The 20,414-nt window shown below is 44.6% G+C and overlaps 1 protein-coding gene across 8 annotated transcripts in view; it reads right to left on the minus strand.

Annotated features, from left to right (window-relative positions):
* The window catches only part of FMNL2 (formin like 2), a 446,274-nt gene that overhangs the window by 15,511 nt on the left and 410,349 nt on the right, over nt 1–20,414 (minus strand). For all 8 annotated transcript variants that reach the window (XM_063933532.1, XM_063933537.1, XM_063933536.1 and 5 more), the window contains 8 exons: nt 16,985–17,219; nt 15,301–15,369; nt 15,101–15,181; nt 12,428–12,557; nt 9,157–9,320; nt 8,148–8,249; nt 4,295–4,393; nt 73–193 (listed from right to left, as the gene is read on the minus strand). In XM_063933532.1, coding sequence (XP_063789602.1) covers nt 73–193; nt 4,295–4,393; nt 8,148–8,249; nt 9,157–9,320; nt 12,428–12,557; nt 15,101–15,181; nt 15,301–15,369; nt 16,985–17,219 — 1,001 coding nt within the window. The remainder of the gene's footprint in view (nt 1–72; nt 194–4,294; nt 4,394–8,147; nt 8,250–9,156; nt 9,321–12,427; nt 12,558–15,100; nt 15,182–15,300; nt 15,370–16,984; nt 17,220–20,414) is intronic.

Here is a 20,414-nt window from a genome sequence, read left to right on the forward strand (position 1 = left end):
ACAGCTGCTAATGAGTTCACAAGTCAATGAAGATAGCAGGTCAGCATCTTTGTATTATGCCAGCTCTCTTACCTGTGATGATATCTTCAATGGCTCCATCCTTCCCCTCATAAACATGTCTGTTATCTTTAACTTGCCTCCTCCTTAATTCTGCAATTAACTCTTGCTGCTGGCGTTTAGATTTATGCGGAGACTGTAATGAAAGAAACAGCAATGCGTTATTATAGAGCTAATTCTGCAGGAATTGATCACAGATTATCAGTTCTATGGATGACAAATTTAAAAGGGATGTAATCCTAAAAATAGTGTAACATTCTTATTCAGGTTTCATCATAACACTGACAAAATATATATAGTAATTATCTTTTATGTGAATATTAATTCCCATAAATCGACACTTATTGTTGTTATTGTCTTATTGTTGAAAAATGGGTCGCTAGGTTATTGATGCGCTTGACAATCCTGTGAAGAGTACTGTCTCCAAACATCTCTCCTTCACCTCCTCCATTGATTTCACACAAAAGACTCCTCCTCCCACTCCATAATATCGATCTAGTCTTCTCCCACCACTGCAACAGATTTGAGTAATCCAACTCTCACCTCCCTCTTTCTGACCATCATTTGCTCCTCTTATGCCTCTCCCTTCCCGTCTCCCTCTCCCAAGGTTACTCTCACTAAGTGCAATCTTGAAGCTCTTGACCATGTCCTTATCTGACTCTCTTCTAGCTTTGAGGCCTATTTATCACCATCCGCATCCAAGGATGCGGCTGTGAGGTGCTAAAATCGCCCATAATCGCACTGTGATAATTGATTACATCGCAGGGATGTATCAATTATCCCTGCGATGACACTCCGCAGCATCTTCGGGGTATTTTTCAGGAAAAAAACCCTGATGTCCTGCCACGCATGCGTGGCCACCGCCAACATTGGCGCTACTGCCAGTTCCACACACACACCACCACCACCCCGCGCGCCTTCCCCCATAGGTCAATATACTGTACTTACCACTACAGGGAGCTGGTCCATGCTGCTCCTGCAGGGCTGCCGAGTACCAGATCCTGTGTGTTGCGGTGACCCACGGTGCTGTAAAGTGCGCTGCCGCTTTGCAGCATCACTTTACTGGACCGGCGGTCACAATGCAGCACATGGTGGACCTGGTGCCCGGAATCCCGCACAGGAGCACCAATCACGGGCTCCCTAGACGGGCAAGTATGATTTGGGGGGGTTTTTTCCTTTTTTTGTGTGTTTTAAACATTGATCAGCTTGTGTGTCCATCGGACACACAGGGCTGATCACCGGAGGCCGGTCCCCGCTCAGCTTTTTCTGCCAGGGGGCAGAGAAAACTGGGAATAGGCTACAGATCGCAGTGCTGCCCTGTGATTTTGTATATTTGGCCACATCGCATTTTCCATTATAAGTATGGGAAATGCGATGTGGGTTACTAAAAAAAATGACAATTAAAGGGTTTAGAGCAGTTTTGTTTTTTTGGGGGGGGGATTCATGAAAACTGCTCCAAATGCCCTTTAATACATTGAAGTGATACTAGAAAAGGGTGTGAAAACACCCTTTTTCACATATTTTTGTAAAAATAGTGATAATAAATGTGGCTCTTTACCTTTTCCTGCCCTGGACATCTGTCTCCCTTTATAATTCCTTCCTCTCCTCTGCTCCTGATTCCGCTGCCCTGCCTGTTACCCTGAACTTCTGAGACACTGCACCCCAACTCTGCCATACCAAAATTACTGACTACCTCCAAAAGTGCTCCAGCACTGCTACACAGTACTTGTGGAAATCATGCTCTCATGTTAACTACCTCCATTTCCAATTCATATCGGAAAGGATCATCTGTCTCTGCCCCACAAAATTCCTCTCCTCCCACTCCCACCTTTACTCACTTCAATCAGGTTTTTGCAGAGAGAGTTAGACTTGGGTGGGTTATTTTGTTTCTGTGCAGGGTAAATACTGCCTGCTTTATTACACTGCAATTTAGATTGCAGATTGAACACACACCACCCAAATCTTACTCTCTCTGCACATGTTATATCTACCCCCACCCCCCCTGCAGTGCACATGGTTTTGCACAACTGCTAACAAATTTGCTGCTGCGATCAACTCTGAATTACCCCCTATGTCCTGTCTTTGTGACCTTATCTATGTAACCTCTTTTTTCCTGGCCCTACCTCTGAACTCACTGCTCCCCAAACGCCCTGCCTCGCCCTTTCCTTCCACTCTCATGTCCCATGTCCCCCAAGTCCACTGCCTGCTTGTCAACATTTACTCCTCATTCCTCCCTCTCCTTCACTCTCAAAGGGTCTCAATCTTGCAGCTGCCACTTCCAAAATATTTATAGATGAAGGCCCTTGGACGAAACTGATGCCTCCAAAATTCTTGTCCATGCACTCCTTTTCTGTCGCTTGGACTACTGTAACCACCTCCAATCTGATGTCCCTTACAAACACCTTTCCCACTTCATCTATCCTGAAAACTGCTATTAAAATAATTTTCCTTCTCGCCTCTCACGCTGGCATCCTTCCTCTGTACAGGGCCGGATCTAGGGGGGGGGCGAAGGGGGCGACCGCCCCCCCCCCCCCTAACACAGTCATAGCCACGCCCACTTTTGAGCAGAAGAGAGCTCTTCGGGGAGAGCCTGAGGCAGAACGATGTGCTGCAGCTTATACCACAGCAGCATAGAGGAGCCAGGAAAGCAAGGGTTACAGAGCATTTGCCCCTCACTTGCTGGTGTGTGGGTACTAGGGCTAATAAATACAATTACCCCATAGCACAGTCACATGTACATAGAACAATCACAAAGCACTATCTCAGTCTCACTCAAAAAGTTCAGTCAGAATTGAGAGGAGGAGGAGTTAGGATTGCAGATGGGAGGAGTTGGGACTGTAGAGGGAGGAGTCAAGATTAAACAGTAAATCGCCCCCCCTAAAGAAAAGTCTAGATCCGTTCCTGCCTCTGTATCCTGCTTTATTGACTCAATGGTTCTAGCTCTAACTCCTCATCCTCACATATTAACTTATCCTCCCCATCCTACATCACTGAAAACATTTTTGTCCACACTCCTTCCTGCCCTCTCCACTCATCCACTGACTGCCGCCTCGTCTCTAGCCTGGTCACCTCCACTCACTCCTACATCCAAAACTTCACCCTTGATGCCCCACTATAATATGTGTGGGTCATCCCTAAATAATTTCTGATATTAAAGTTGGAATGTGACCAGCCAAACTAGCAGTGTAAGAATGAAAGACCCAGGGACACATTCTCATATGTGGATTTACAGATCAATTCAATTTGGGCTTTGCCGTGCTGTCACCTCTGGTGAGTGGAAGCCAGCTGTAAGATACTGTACACATCACTTCTATTCTCAAAATAGAACATTTAGTAGTTAATCTTATAATACCATAAGTAGTAAAAACTCTTACTTAGAAGCACAATCAATTAATACAAATACATAAAAAACATAAATCAGTAAATAGTATATAAGATCAAGGTTAAACTTCAAAGTTCCAAAGCATTATGCTTTGGAACTTGGAAGTTTCACCTTGATTTTATATGCTATGTACTAATGTATGTTTTTTTATGTATTTTTATTAAAATGTATTAATTGATTGCGCTTCTAAGTAAGAGTTATTACTACTTATATTGTTGTTTAATATGTTCAGAGATACTGTGTAGAAGCTGTGGGCTAAATAGGAGATCATTTGGCGTCATGAAGTTGTATTCAGTTTGCGCTTGAATATATTAGGTATATACTTTTCTGTGAATATTATAATAAGATTATGCAACAATTTTGGCAACCAATGCAGGGTGTGTACTAGGCAATATATAATGTAGTGCGTCTGCTCGTGTGTATACACAATCTATCTGTGCATGACGTTTTTCACAGATATATCGCTTTTGTCATGCTGCAAGGCAGATGCGAAATCTCTGAAACATAGTCTTTGACATCTGCTTATATGTGCACACAAGCAAATTGACCAACCCGTATGCTGGCCACTGGACCCAGCAACACTGACGTCACAACTGGGGAGGGAGGATATTTGGATGTCTGCAAGTTGCGATGTCTGGCCAGACATAATGTGCGGCCGAGTGGCCAGTGTGTATGCTTACCAAAATCGTTGGCAAGGCCACTGGGTCCGTCGTTCAGTGGCACTGTTAGTCAGGTGTATACCCCAAATAACACCTCTGGGCTTAAAGCCCCTTTAAAAACCCCACCTCCCTGCCTGATAGGTAAACACTAGACACATCCAGCATCCACTATAGAAGTCAGACGAGGTGACAGAACCTTTTGGTCTTCCTGGCCCATCATTGCTTCTTGTTCTAGAAGTTTCTCCATGAGAGCCAGCTCCTGTTTCTTCCTGAGCTCATTCTCTTCATCAGCCAGCTGAGAAGCAAGAAACACAATTACACCAATGTCTATATATATACATCAGGAAAGTTTGGCCTATGACCAAAAACACGCATACAAATGTGCTAATATGCCTTCAATATATACGAAATCTGGCCAAAGAGGGATTTCAATGCCACGAGTCTATGACACATTCTCTGGTTAACCCCCTGCCATTATGCCCAGGAAACGCATTGCTTTAAGGCTATATAGTGGGGTGTAGTACGGGTGACCAGCGGTCTCCTGACCGCCGGTCACCTTACCGACGCCGGGATCCCGGCAGCATACCGACGCCGGGATCCCGGCGGGGAGGGGCGAGTGCAGCAAGCCCCTTGCGGGCTCGCTGCGCTCGCCACGCTGCAGGCTCGGTGGCGACCTGCGGTCGCCACGGGTTCTATTCCCACTCTATGGGTGTCGTGGACACCCACGAGTGGAAATAGTCCCTGTTGGTCGGCATGCCGACCATCGGGATAGTGAGCCGTCGGGCTCACGGAGGAGGTCATGTGACTGTCGGTCAGCCGACCGGCGGTCACATGACTACCACCCATATAGTGACCCCAGACTGATTACATGAAATATAACAATTGGGATGTACAAGTCTTGTAAATACAATTAAAGCTTTGGCTGTGGGCAGACTAAGGAGGTCATTCCGTGTTGATCGTAGATACGATCATTTTACCTGATAAGCGGGGGGATGCCCAGCACCGGGCCAGTCCGCTCCGCATGCCAGTCCGGCCCCCCTGCACAAATACAAAAGCATCGCACAGCAGCGATGCTTCTGTATTCCTGGAGTAACTCCCGGCCAGCGCAGCTCCTGCGGCTGGCCGGGAGTTGTTTGTCGCTGCCGCTGGCCGCAGCGGCTGTGTGAGACATCACGCAGCCGCCGCGGCCCACCCATCAACGGTCCAGCCACACCTGCGTTGGCCGGGTCGCGCTCCCTAAACGGCGGCTCAACGCCGCCGTCCAGCCCCCTCCCGCCCAGTGACCGCTTCTGCCTCAGAGGCGATTGCTGGGCACCGACGTGCCCGACATGCGCCGGCGCACGGCTAGCAAAACTTGAAGGTTACTCAGCTAGCCGGTGGTCTTGCACAGTGGTCCAATGCTTCAAACTCAGATGCAGCACTGATCACACATGCAAGGACACATCTATATACACCACACGCCGCCTCCTGCTGCATTAGCATATTGTATGTTAGCATTGCTGCTGCATGCAGGACACATCTATATACACCACACGCCTCCTGCTGCATTAGCATATTGTATGTTAGCATTGCTGCTGCATGCAGGACACATCTATATACACCACACGCCTCCTGCTGCATTAGCATATTGTATGTTAGCATTGCTGCTGCATGCAGGACGCATCTATATACACCACACGCCTCCTGCTGCATTTGCATACTGTATGTTTATTATTTATATATTTATTTATTTATTAACAGTTTCTTATATAGCGCAGCATATTCCGTTGCGCTTTACAATTAGAACAAAACTGGGTAAAAACAGACAGACATAGAGGTAGGAAGGCCCTGCTCGCAAGCTTACAATCTATAGGGATATAGGCATTGATACACAAGTATTGATGCTATCTATTGCATAATGGTCCACCAGATTGCTAGGTTCTTAATGGGTTGTATGATATGATCACCCCGCAATGTTGGCAAAGGGTCAGGAGGGTGTGAGAGTAAATAAAGACAATATATGTGATGTTATGTGTACTGTACAGAGATCATGTAATTAGATAGGGAAGCACTGAAGGTTATGTGGGTGGGTCTGGGATTTGATAGGCTAGTCTGAAGAAGTGAGTTTTCAGGGAAAGTTTAAAGGTTTGGAGACTAGAGGTGAGTATGTTAGCATATGCATGTAAAAAGGAACTGGCGCTATGTTGTGTCTCCAATAATCAAGAATGGATGGATAAATAAAAAATAACAATTTATTCAACATACTACAATATAAATTGATTATAAAAAATGACCCTACTAGGTCACTGTTTTAAAACCATAGATATGGTACTGAGAAGCAAAAGTTTATATATAACTGCCCAAATAGTAGTTCCACAGTTGGATCCCGGACAAATGGATCTTAGGATCTTATAGTTTCTAGTTACTATGTTTTTAACTTGCCAGGCACAACTGTTATATTTACATACAAAAGAGGTGTTTTTATCTCCGTTTATTTCAAATTTCTGCTTCTTGGGTCGATATTGTAGGAGGATACTTGGGGCACAATCATAATCATGCAGGTGGGTGATCACCACTCCGGTTATGTGGCCATGAATAACTTTTGACCCCACAAATGGTCTGACTATATTTGATTGAATAATGTGCTGATTTTAAAATTATCTACGTAGGATTGCCTTTGTATCAATATAGATTAATTATATACAAACCAAAAGTGTTTTTTATTGTTTTATTATGGATGGATAATTATTATACAAACATCTGACAATCATCAGCTCGTTAAGGGGGTTTAAATAGAGCCAGTTTGGACATTGAGAACTACTTCTGATGAAGCTAGGTGACTGTTCCTAGGGAAACGCGTTAAGAACGAGAAACTGCCGCTGTATATCTTCACCTGCATCTATGGATCCAGATATGGACTTTTAAAGAACTTCCTTGACTTCTAAATTGCTAATTGGGACCACATTGCTTCCAGCACTATTTGGAAAGCCCAGTGGATGACACACAGACAGCTTGCTTGCTAAGGATTCAAAGTGTGCTTGGATAATCATCACCACGGTTAATACCAGCTGAATTATTTGATGCCCTATTGGGAGTATGGGGGTCATTCTGAGTTGATCGCTCGCTAGCTAGTTTTAGCAGCCGTGCAAACATATGCTGCCGCCCACTGGGGAGTGTATTTAGCTTAGCAGAAGTGCGAACGCATGTGCAGCCGAGCTCTGCAAAAACAGTTTGCACAGCTTCAGAGTAGCTCTGAACCTACTCAGCGCTTGCGATCACTCCAGCCTAATCGTGTTCGGATTTGACGTCATACACCCGCCCAGCGAACGCCCAGCCACGCCTGCGTTTTTTCAGACACGCCTGCATTTTTGCAAACACTCCCTGAAAACGGTCAGTTGACACCCAGTAACGCCCCCTTCCTGTCAATCTTCTTGCGGCCGTCAGTGCGAAGGAAAACTTTGCTAGAACCTGAGCACAACCACAAAGAGCTTTGTACTCGTATGTCACACGTGCGCACTGCGGGGCATACGCATGCGCAGAAATGCAATTTTTTCGCTGTGCTGCAAAAATCGTCAGCGAGCGATCAACTCGGAATGACCCCCTATATGCCATTTGTCCAGGATCCAACTGTGGAACTACTATTTGGGCAGTTATATATAAACTTTTGCTTCTCATTACCATATCTATGGTTTTAAAACAGTGACCTAGTAAGGTCATTTTTTATAATCAATTTATATTGTTGTATGTTGAATAAATTGTTATTTTTTATTTATCCATCCATCCATTCCTGATTATTGGAGACACAACATAGCGCCAGTTCCTTTTTACTTGCATATTCTTTTATTTAGTGGGACTGACAATCCCATTACTGGCAGCTTTGACAGCGCATCTGGGTTACCTATCTCATTTTCTTGAGTATGTTAGCTGGCTGATGCATGCAAGGAAGCACCAGCGATGCTAACAACACCCAAATCGGAATCAGGTCCCTGTTTCATTAAAGGTGAGCCGTAATCAGAAATTCATTGATTTTACTTATACACATACTGTATGACATAGGAAAAGTCTCTAACCTTGTAGGCTTTGACAAATCTGACAAATACAGGGAAGAATACTGAAGGGGGAGTGGTTTTAGGATTTTCGCCAAAGTATTTCACTACTTCATCAAAGGCGTCCTGCAAATCAACAAGAAATTATTACAGTTTAGAAAAAAAATACATAAATAGTCACTATAATCTCGGGGTGTTTAGAAATGGACAGACAGGACAGCAATAGAAACATAAAATTTGTTTGAAAAACAAGTATCACATTGCAAGTTCTGCGCACATTTCCTGTTCTGCTGGTGTCATTGTCAGAAAATATAAAATGATCTGTTTAAAATGTCAAATTAGGATTTCTTTTTTGTAGTCATGATGGGTACGTAGTGTTAGAGGCCCGTTTATACTGTACGTATGAATGTATTAAAAAACAACTAAGCATATTGCTGCTAGCAGATGCTAGCCCGGTTTGAACCGCACACATTTTACTGGGTGGAACATTTACCCCCTTTCATCCCCTTAGGAGTCGAATTTCAAAAATTCCCTGTAAGTGGGTGGCTGCAAATGACTGTCACAGGTTCCAAGTCCCCCAGCAGGTGCATAGGGAGAGTTCACAAACTGTCACATTTTCCAGAGCACAATGGTGATGCATTGTATATGGTAGACAGACCGTTAATTTGGTATATGATGTGCCCTGCTCAGACAACCGCACCATAGAAATATGTTACGCATAACAGTCATCCTTCTGCTATTAATATATAGATAATAAAGAGAAGTCCATTGTAAAAATAAACACAGGAGTAAAAAAAATAAAAAAGACATAAATGTATTCAGCGCTATGGACAGTGTGGGCACCCAGTGACTGTCATAGGAAATATATGCTATACTATTGCAGGAACATGATCTTGCTTCTAATTTACATTTAAATTATAATATTTTCCATTGCAGCACAGTTAAGTCATCCTTACACATAAAATATAATTTTGCCTCTAGCAATAAACAAATAATTAGGAATACACGTATTATCACATCAGCGCACAGTCACCTGCGAGATTTTGGCATCATCCTGCAATTTCTTGAGCCTTCCTTCATTATTTTGCATAAACTCTTTGAGCATGACATTGTGGTCGTGCATCGTGTATTCTCTTTTTGTCAGATCCATACCTCTTTGAAGCTCTTTTACATCCAGAAGGACATTTTCAAGAGAGACTGGAACACAGCATATCATCATGTTTGAGAACAAACAACAAAAGACAGTAAATACTGTTATCTCATGCCTGCACTACCTGATCAGGACCATGTGAGGGAGCTCTTGTTACACAAATAAACATTAACACATTCTTTGAAAAAAAACTTCACTGAGACATAGGGCTTAAGTGGTCATTCCGAGCTGTTCGCTCGCTAGCTGTTTTTGCAAACGCTATGCCGCCTCTTACTGGGAGTGTATCTTAGCTTAGCAGAAGTGCGAACGAAAGGATCGCAAAGCGGCTACGAAATAATTTTGTGCAGTTTCAGAGTAGCTTCAGACCTACTCAGCGCTTGCGATCACTTCAGACTATTCAGTTCCAGATTTGACGTCACAAACACGCCCTGCGTTCACCCAGCCACGCCTGCGTTTTTCCTGGCATGCCTGCGTGTTTTCGAACACTCCCTGAAAACGGTCAGTTGACACCCAGAAACGCCCACTTCCTGTCAATCACTCTGCGACCAGCAGTGCGACAGAAAAGCTTCGCTAGAGCCTGTGTGAAACTACTTAGGCTGTTGTGAAAGTACGTCGCGCGTGCGCATTGCGCCGCATACGCATGCGCAGAAGTGCCTTTTTTTGCATCATCGCTGCGCAGCGAACATTTTCAGCTAGCGATCAACTCGGAATGACCACCTTAATTCAGACTGCCAGTCTGAATCCCTATGTGGGGTGTGCACACGCAACCTGGGAATCTAGTGAGATGCTAACAGCATCTCAGGGCTGCGATCGCCTCTGCCTTATTGACAGGCAGAGGCGGTTGCGGGCGGGCGGGGGTGTGCCAACGGCGTTAGAACTGCGTTGCAATGCATGGGTGTCCGGACTGTTGGGAGGGTGGGGCACAGCGACCTGGGAAGCGGTGGGTAGCAGCCTGCCATCACGCAGAAGTTGCGCTGGCAGGGAGCTAATCGCCAGGTGCAAAAGCACTGCCGCCGTGTGATGCTTTTCCACCTGTGCGGAGGGTATAGGGCCTGACATGTGGGGCAGACTAGCCCTGTGCTTGGCGTCCCCCCGCATGTCAGAGTAAATGGTCGTAGATCATGTATTACCCCCATAGAGGTGGTGTAGGATTGTTACTAAAGTGCTGCTGATCTTTGCACCTACTTTGATGATTTCGGACTTTAGGAACAACACTGTACTGCCGCAAGAAACAAGCTGGCACAATACATTATCTCCTGATCACACAAAGTGTTAAACACTGTGCTTATATATTGGAAATATTAAACTTTAAACTGCCCAAGAAAACTACAGGCAATCAAACTACACAGGTACAATGAGTATTAACAGCATACAGCAGGTACCAAACACCATAGCTGGACTCAGATCCCAACTAGGGCCCAGTGGACACTGAAGGGCACTGATTACCTAATAATCTGATGTCTTTCTACCCAGGCAGGTGGTGTAAATGTGACTCATAATGCCACTTTTATGGGGTAGTGGCCAGATCCAGGAGGCTGGTCTACTCTCTCAGGATTCTGGGAGAGCTCTCTAAATTTGGGAGTCTCCAAGACATTCTGGTACAGATACAGGGACAGATTACACTAACCATATCCTCGAAGACATATTGTGGGCCCGGGTGCTAGAGGGCACATGACCATACACTGTGACATGGCCACGCTCACTGAGATAAAGATTCACTGTGAATACTATGCATATAAGTATTTCATCAAAGGGATGCAGAAAATCAATGTGAAGTTATTCTATTGCCCCTCCCATCATTTCTGAAGTTCCGTGGTGTTGGGTGGGGGCAATAAGGATGGCCATTGTCTGTTTACCTTCGATGGTTACCAATGATGATGTAATGGCAAGTGGCTATTGATGGTTGTAAAGTATGCAATGGGTGACCATCGATGGTTTCACCAACTGATGTTCATCCCTGTTCTTTCATTTACTGGCCCGTGGGCCAATCAGAACCTGGTAGTGTTGCAGGACAGAGCTATGCTCCATGTCCCGTCACCTTGTAGAAAAAAAAGCCACAACCATTGGGTGGTTCTGTACTATCTATGGCAAAAGTATTCACCATTAGCCATAAACAATCACTGGTTTCGATACATCAATTGCCATCCATAGAGGACATTCCTTCTACTCCACGGCTAGCCTGTACCCCCAAGACAAGCCAGGCCAATCAGTAACCCCCTTCCCTCTAAGACCCAAACCCATATTAACCTTTTGATTTCTTTTGTTGACAAACACGGGTGTAAATGGGGACTAAACTAGTGTGTTACCTAGGGCCCTGTAGGGTCTTAGGGGGTTATTCAGACCCCATCACAATAGCGACCCGCAGTGCATACACGGCCATACACATTGCGGTCGAATCCCCGATGGATGTGACTGCAATGTGATTGACAGGCGATGGCGTTACGGGGGCCGGTTTACGGCGTTGCATTACGGGGTTATGGCACTGAGTTGGCGGTGCTGGGAAAATTGGGGTGGGGCTAGGCCACCTTCGGGGCAGCTGCGTGATGTCACACGCAGCCACTACAAAAAAAAAAATGCCCGCTGACCGTGCGCCAGGGGTCAACCTTAGATCTGATGCGGCTGCAATCTAATTGCAGACGACTCTGCGAGGCGGCCTCACACATGCTGGGCGACCTTGTCCTGTGCTGGGCGGCCCCCAGCATGTGCAGAGATGCACCCATCTGTGTTCATCTCTGAATAACCCCCTTAATCTGGCCCTGTCAAAGATTTAGGGGGACATTTACTAAGCAGTGATAAGAGCTGAGAAGTGAGCCAGTGGAGATGTTGCCCCATCAACCAATCAGCAGCTCTGTATAATTTTACAGTATGCAAATTATAGATGTTACTTCAGTGCTGATTGGTTGCCATGGTCACTTCTCCACTGGCTCACTTCTCTGCTCTTATCACTGCTTAGTAAATGTCCCCCAAAGTCTAGCCATGCCTTACTATACAATGACTACATACATTTTCTCATACAGCACACACACGACAATCTCATTTTTTAAACAACCAGTATAAGAACAATCACATCACATAGGATATAACTGTTAGGCTGTTGTTGCATTATTAGTACAGCGTTCTCCTACACAGACACCTGGGATGATGGGCACTGTACCTGCAGCGGCTTTCTCCACATAATGGATCTCATTGTAGAACAGGGAAACCTGCTGATACTTTTCTCTGACTACGTTGGATATATAGTGCAACAATGTCTGCTTTCTGTCCGTTGACTTTGTGTCCAAAAGCTGCAAGTCACAATAAATAAATAATAAATAAATAATAAAAAGAATCCAACGAGAAAATGCTTAAGCACAAAAACTACAAGTAAAAAAAAGCGATATTACATTTCATTTGAACGTTAGAGACAATCTCCTCAGCCCAACATAAAATAACACTGCTGTGTCCTTGGGGTATTTTTCCAGATTACAAATTTGAACTTTAACACTTTCTAGTCCAGCATTTGCCAAATCAAGTCTTCAGGGACCCCTAGTAGTACGTGTTTTCCATATCTCCTTGCTGGAGTACAGGTGCACTCATTACTGACTGACATGTTTTAAAAGATTCACAGATAGCACTAATTACTTGTGATTCTCTGAGGGAGACCTGGAAAACATGCATCGTTAGGGTGCTCTGACAGCTGGACTTGTAAACTGTTCTATGATGTTCCCAAAGCTCCAGTGTTTGGCACCATTCCACTAGTTATGTCTCTATAGAGCAGCTACAGTAGATCTGTTTCATCTCCTCATTAGCATATTGAAGCATGGATGCCAACAACATCCTGGCTGCTCTTTCCAGCCAGGTTGGCTCAGCAGGGTGGCGGAGCAGAGGTATGACGAGCCAAGGGGGCGGGGTGGAGGCAGAAGTGGGCGTGGTGACCACAATCGTGTCTATGTGGCACGCCTCTGCTCTGTAATGCTAAGATTAACGGCATTACACTGCAGGGGGCGTGGCTATGATGACGTTATTCAGCAAAAATCGCATCATCGACTGCCTGGACTGCCCACTTTTACTCACTATGTGGGCGGCCGTGCAGGGGTACATGCAAAATCAGGAGACTTGGCGGTTCTTCCGGGGGGCAGGGAGGGCCATCCGATTTTCGGGAGCCTCCCGGCCATTCCAGGAGAGTAGGCAAGTAGGTTTGAAGCCAATATTTTTTCTTGAGAAAACTGCAAACATCATAGTTTATTTAATCTATTTAACCACAATAGGGCAGTTTATGGTGGATGTACTTAATAGGCTAATATAAAATAACATGCTAGGGAGTTACATTATTAATGGCACCTATACTATTTTCCAAACAAGAAAAAAAATTACAAATATTCAGGCTCTGATAAAAAAAAATGCATTTTGTAATTATGAATGTAAACTAGTAACAGCAAGCAACGTGGTGAGTTAGTGGTTACACACCTAAAAAGAAGATGGTGAGTAGTTCTGTCAGGAGTACTCACTAATTCTCTAAAACAAAAAAATCAAATAAAAATTGCTGCGCTAATATATATTGATATACCATGGCTAAATGAATGTGACACAATATATCACTTCATTTTGCACATAAACAATTTTAAGCAATCAATTGCATCAGAAATATAAAAGAAAGGTAAAATGTATTAAGTTATAGTCAAAATCGGTTCACACTTGATATCAATTATTAAAGTAATTAAACTTTGTCCCCTAGTTTCTACACATTGACAAAGTTTAATTACTTTAATAATTGTGACAAGATTTTGACTCTAACTTTATAAATTGTACCTTTATTTTATATTTCTGATACAATCCATTGCTTAAAATTGTTTATGTGGAAAATGAAATTCATATTACTATGACATATTGTCTTACATTCATTCAGCCATGATATATTCAATATATAATATCAATATATATTAGCAATTTTTTATAGATTTTTACCTATACTATTTGGCTGTTACAGTACCTTCTCTCTGCCTGCAGGGGTGCTATAAGACCTTTTTTGTAGCAAAAATTGTGTTAAGGTTTAAAAATATGAAAGACCACACGGACAGGTTTCTCTATATGTACTGCCCAATGCAATGGTGAGAAAAATTTAGAAAGTATCTAAAAAAATAATAATATACAGTACAAGGGGATTTAAATGAGGGGGCAGAAATGTGAGGCTTAGACACCTGCATCATTATCATAGGAACGCTATTTTGATTTATATCGAAAATTAAATTTGGACCATACTTACCTACTTTCCCACAAGTTGCAGGAGACATACAAATTTTTGTCCAGTCCCCCACACCCACGGATGAGTGGCCGAATCTCCTGCATCTTGCCCACTCCTAGTGAAGTGGGCAGGATGAGGAGATTATATCTGGGAAATACGGGCAACGTACAGAGGGAGCATGGCTAAATAATGCAAATTTGTTTTATGTAACCCCACCCCCTCCCCATGGACCCATGAATTGCATCATTTTGCCATGACTGGGGCGGAGCTTAGAGAGAAGACAGCCCCGCTCCTGCTGCGCCCCTGGAGACCAAGTAAGAAACCAATTCTATCCAATGTCTATTTTAAAACCATAATATATCCATGTGAAAGGTAAGTGTTTAATTTTGGCTCATTAATATTGCCACTCACCTGGTATTACCCTTTACAATATGGGTAAAACCGAGTGGGGGCATATTTCTTTTCTGTTATATATCCCAATGAATGCATTAGCAGATCACTCACCTGATTTGGAAAAGCTGGCAGGACATGCTGGCAGTTGTAGTTCCACGATCGCTTTCCTACCTATAACTTTGTAATGTTTACTGCACGTCAGTAAGTACTTACCAAGTCTAAACTCTGCAGTTTAAAGCCATACACGGCTCCTCGTTTGCTACTGTTCATATAATTCCCAAGGGCCAAAATAATCTACACAGAAAATAATATTGCAATTAATAAATGAATGTTATAGTAAGTACATTGCTGCTATAATAGCTAATATACTGTAACACAAAGATTCATTGTTACCAGAGAAAATCCATCCATACCTCTAGTATTTTCTTTAACTTCTGAGATGATTTAATGGAAACAGAGGCAGCTATTATTGCATGAAGTTGCTGCAAAAAAATCAAAAGCAATGACATTTAATAAAAGACCAATGTATTCAATTATAAAACAACAAATAGCATACTGGTGAATTATACGTAAACTCCATGTAAAAGGGATATAAGACTGATATGTATATGGCACTGCATTAATTTTACAATATTCAGAAGTTTCTGAGGATGACAAAGGCTACAGAGTTATAGCAATGCTCCTATTAGAGGACATTTCTGATCATTGCTGGTACTATAAAATATGGGTGTAGTATGGTATGCCGGCGGTCGGGCTCCCGGCGACCAGCATACCGGCGGCGGGAGCCCGACCGCCGGCATACTGACAGTGTGGCGAGCGCAAATGAGCCCCTTGCGGGCTCGCCGCGCTACGCACGCCACGCTATTTTATTCTCCCTCCAGGGGGGTCGTGGACCCCCACGAGGGAGAATAAGTGTCGGAATGCCGGCTGTCGGGATTCCGGCGCCGGTATACTGTGCGCCGGGATCCCGACAGCCGGCATACTGAAGACCACCCATAAAATATAAATCACTTAGGGACTTTGGGCCTGATTCAGAGAAGTACGCTAATGCAGCTGAAAGTGCGATTGTCTCCGCAAAGCAAATGCCGATAGCAAGTAAAGCTGCAACCTAGAAATGAAAACAGATGCCCACCGGAGACATTACAACTCATTCGCAATTTTTGTAAGTTACAGCTCGCAGCTGATGTTAGATACACGCCCTGAAAACAGCCATGACACACCTGCGTTTTTACAGCCACTAACTAGTCCGCTAACACCATGTTACCACCCCCAATCAGTCACTTCCTGTCAATTATTTTGCGAAGGAATCCTCATTGTGTCCCGGATCGCAGCAGTACCTTGACGCATGTGCAATATGAATGCAGCAAATGTGCAGTCTGCCGATAACTGCTCTGTTCCGTGGGAACATCGGCTTTGTATAACTCTGATTCAGGCCCTTTATCCGATCAAGTGCACTGTCCATTACTAGTGCATTATGAGCCTGATTCAGAGATGGACGGAAATGCAATGCTGCATGCAAACAGTATTGTATTTCCTTCCAATCTGAAGGAGGAACATGCAGGAGACGTGTCATTAGAATAGACCCCTTTTTCACGTAGCTGCAAACCCAGCACTGTGACCGACGTTGCAAGCTGGGATCCAACATCGCAACCGTCAGTCGTGATGTTCACCACAGAGGGCCAGCTGAGTAGCTCCACCTTACTCAGCTGAAAGACGTAAGCAGTTGCCGCGAGTCTGTATAGTATCACGCAGAGCCCTAGCTCTGCCCTCTGTCCTCATGCACCCTTTTCTGGGAATGTAGGCCTCCTCCTGCTCCCTCTCCACCCCTTCAATGCCGCATCCTATTTGGCAGAGGGGCAGTGCCAATGAGATTGCAAGGCCTGTTCTCCGCATGCACGGTATGGACCTTTCGCAGCCGCAGATTCCCGTTAGTCGGGAATCTACATGCAGACGCAGACCTGCTGCCAGGTCTGAATAGGTGACTGTCTCTTCCTCTCTATGATACACTCCACTTATCACTAAATACAATCACCGTCAGTGGGTGATCATTTCCCAACCCTTCTTTATGTCACTACAGAGAAAAAACTTCATGTATACCGGTGTCAACATCTGAATGCTCTCTGAGAAGTTTCCAATGAAGGCCATGATGGTCATCTTCTGCATCAGCCTCTCTATCTTGCTGAACTGCATCATGAAGCGATCCTCATTGGACAAGTTCTCCAAAGGCTTCTTCTCCTTCTCATAGAGCCGAAATACTTTCACCTCTGCCTCTGTGGGCATGAATCTCATCAAACATTCCACAAAGTCCACGGGCAACGTTCTCAGGTCAAACCTAAGTCATCATAATAAGAAATGCACAGGATCAGCAAAACCATAGATACCTAATATTAATATCCATCTACTCAGAGTGAAAGCAGCTACACTGAGTGCTGACCGTTCATGCCTCGGTAGTTTCATTATTTCCTTATAAATTGGCAAGACAAAAATTAATTCAGTATTTATAATGGCTGCCTCCGCCCTCATAAAGTGTATGTTGTAACTTATCTCAAACTTTTATCTGAAAACACCGTTTTATAGAATGCGAAGAGCCAAGAGGCTGGCAATGAATTTAGCGTGCATCCTGCCACGATACTCTCCCTCAGGGGCAGATGTATTAACCCAGAGAAGTGATTAAGCAGTGATAAGTGGAAGGTGACAATGCACCAGCCAATCACTACGAGTTTCAAATAGGACAGTTAGGAGCTGACTGGCTGGTGCGTTATCACCTTCCACTTCTCACTGCTTTATCACTTCTCCAGGCTTAATACATCCGCCCCTCAGTGCAGGCTGTGCTGTGTACTGTATGCTAAGATCAATGATTTGCTTGACATGTCCTTGAGTGCAGGTAGGGAAAAGTTTCAGCTGTAACATACAATGAAGTGGAACAACAGGCCAGTATATACAGTCACCTGGAGCCAACGACGTGGATGAATTGAACTTTCTTTTGATGGCTACCAAATCTAGTGTGGTATAGAAGTCTAGATAGACAGTCAATAGTTCGACACTATATGGTCAACATGCATAAAAGTTGACAGATACAACAGGTGGACATATGAAAAGCCGACAGTGGTCAAAGTCGATAGGGTCAAACGGTCATGCTCTGTAACCACCATCAGTAGAAACACTGACCCTTGCAGGCCCGATTAGCTCACCACACTTAAGGCAAGGTTGCTATTCCCAGTCGTAGCCCATGTGGTTAGTAAATCAAGCAAATGTTGGGTAAACTTGAAACACCGGAAAAACAGGTGTAGACCATTTGTATGTTGACCATTGTCATGATGAACTGTCGACCTTTTCGATCAGGTCACTATGGTGGCAGAATTATTGGTTAGCCCAAACAAAATCGAGTCTAAATTACTGGCACCATGTGATTGTCATTTGCAAAAACTGCCAGATTGACCGTCAGTTGTCTGGCCAAATATCGGTCATGCTTCAACTGGGTGGAGACCAGTCGCACTGCCATGCCTTCCATAAGGAGTTACAATTCTATATGACCAACACAAGGTTATCACCTCACCTCCATAGTACATTATCTCTCCCACCTGTATCATCATAGCTTATGGCAAGTACCACTTTCCTAATGCACTGACTGTGGGGGGAATTTATCAAATATTGGAGAGAGATAAAGTACCAACCAATTAACTGTTATTTTACAGGCTGTGCTAGAAAAATAACAGTTAGAAGCTTACTGGTTGGTACTTTGGGGTCTATTAATGAAGCAGTGAAATTAATGGAGAAGTGAGCCCCGTACAATTCTATTGTATGCAAATTATAAATGTTACTTCAATGCTGATTGGTTGCCATGGGCAACTTCTCCACTGGCTCACTTCTCCACCCTTTTCACTGCTTCATGAATAGACCCAGGGGTGGATTGGGATGGAAATTTATGGAAGCAGCCCTAATGAAGGTGCGGTCTGATGAGAGGGTGGGGTCTGTTGAGGGGGGCAGGATCCCTCCTCGTAGGGCCTGATTGTATGCAATTGCAGCCTTCCTTGCGTCTTTTGTTGCTGTTGTGTCTGAGACCAGGGGTGGATTGGGAACTAAAAGAGGCCCTGTAAAATTTTGTAGAAGTGTTCAGACGTGGGCACCACAGGAGGTATAACATATCGTGTAGCCATGGCAACATCACTGTACTGCAGACATGGAATAACAGAATGAATGGGGACAATGTAGTCTACTCAGGGGGTTATTCAGAGATGAACGCAGATCACTGCATACACAACCAGATCTGCGTTCATCTCTGCACATGCCGAGGGCTGCCCAGCACAGGGCAAGGTCGCCCAACATGTGTGGGGCCACCTCCCGATGCGTCCGCAATCTAATTGTGAATGTATTGGATCTAAAGTTAACCCCTGGAAGCGCGCCAGGAGGTCAGCGGACATTTTTTTTTTCCAGAGCGGCTGCGTGTGACGTCACGCAGTCGCCCTGAAAAAGGTCCCGGCCCACCCCCGTTTTCCTGGCATTGCCCTTGCAACATAGAAACTCCGCCCCCGCAACGGCCTCGCCTGTCAATAACATTGTGGTCGCATCCATTGGTGATGAGACCACACCCGGCAAACTGCGATGAGGTCCGCTATTGCGGCCAGGTCGGAATGACCCCCTGAGTGCAGTGGGCTGCCTGTCATGGGTGGGATGGGGCCACATGACAACACACAAAACAGGCCCCACAGACACGTCAGCCTACCAGAAATCTTCCTGGTGAGCCCTACGGCCAATCCGCCCCTGCTAGAGTATACGAGGAAGCAGCTGGTGATCTGTGGCACTGGGAGCTTTCTCAAACATGGAAGCAAGAGCTGTATTTGCCAAGGCATTTACAGAGGACAGAGGGGAGCAGTATTGCTTTGTGCCCACACAAACAGCAATTTGGTGCCACTCACCATATTTACCCTAAGGGAATGTACAGTATGGGATGTTTGTGACTTAAGTTCCTCTTAGTGCAGTGATTCTCAAACTGTGTGCTTACGCACCCTGGGGTGCCTTGGGACACTTGCAGGGGTGCCTCGGATTGGTGGTCCAGGACCATTTAAAATTATTTACGGTCAGTGTAATAGGCAAAGCCAGTACTGGTGACTGCAAATCAGAAAATATGTGGACAAACAGAATGAAATCCTGTCCCTCATCACACAATTGAACCTAAGCATGACATATAGACATAATTTACTTAATTTAATATTTCTTAGTAAATTTCTCAATAAGAAACTTTTGGCCTAGGGGTGATGTGAAAAAAAAATTCTGACACTCTAAGGCAGGCATTCCCAACCACGGTCCTCAAGGCACACTAATACCCCTTTTCCACTAGCTTTTAAAACACGGGTAAATGCGCGGGGGCGCGTATTTACCTGTGTTTTTTCCTAGTGGAAAAGGGTCCCCCTGCAAATTCCCGGATCAAGTGATCCGGGAATCCTACCCGGGTAGCTTTTCAGGTTGAACACTTGTTCAACCCAGTAAGCGGTGTAGTGTGAACGGGAGCCGTGTCGAGATGACACGG

This window comes from Pseudophryne corroboree, chromosome 7, assembly GCF_028390025.1.
Source record: "Pseudophryne corroboree isolate aPseCor3 chromosome 7, aPseCor3.hap2, whole genome shotgun sequence".
Lineage (NCBI taxonomy): Eukaryota > Metazoa > Chordata > Amphibia > Anura > Myobatrachidae > Pseudophryne > Pseudophryne corroboree.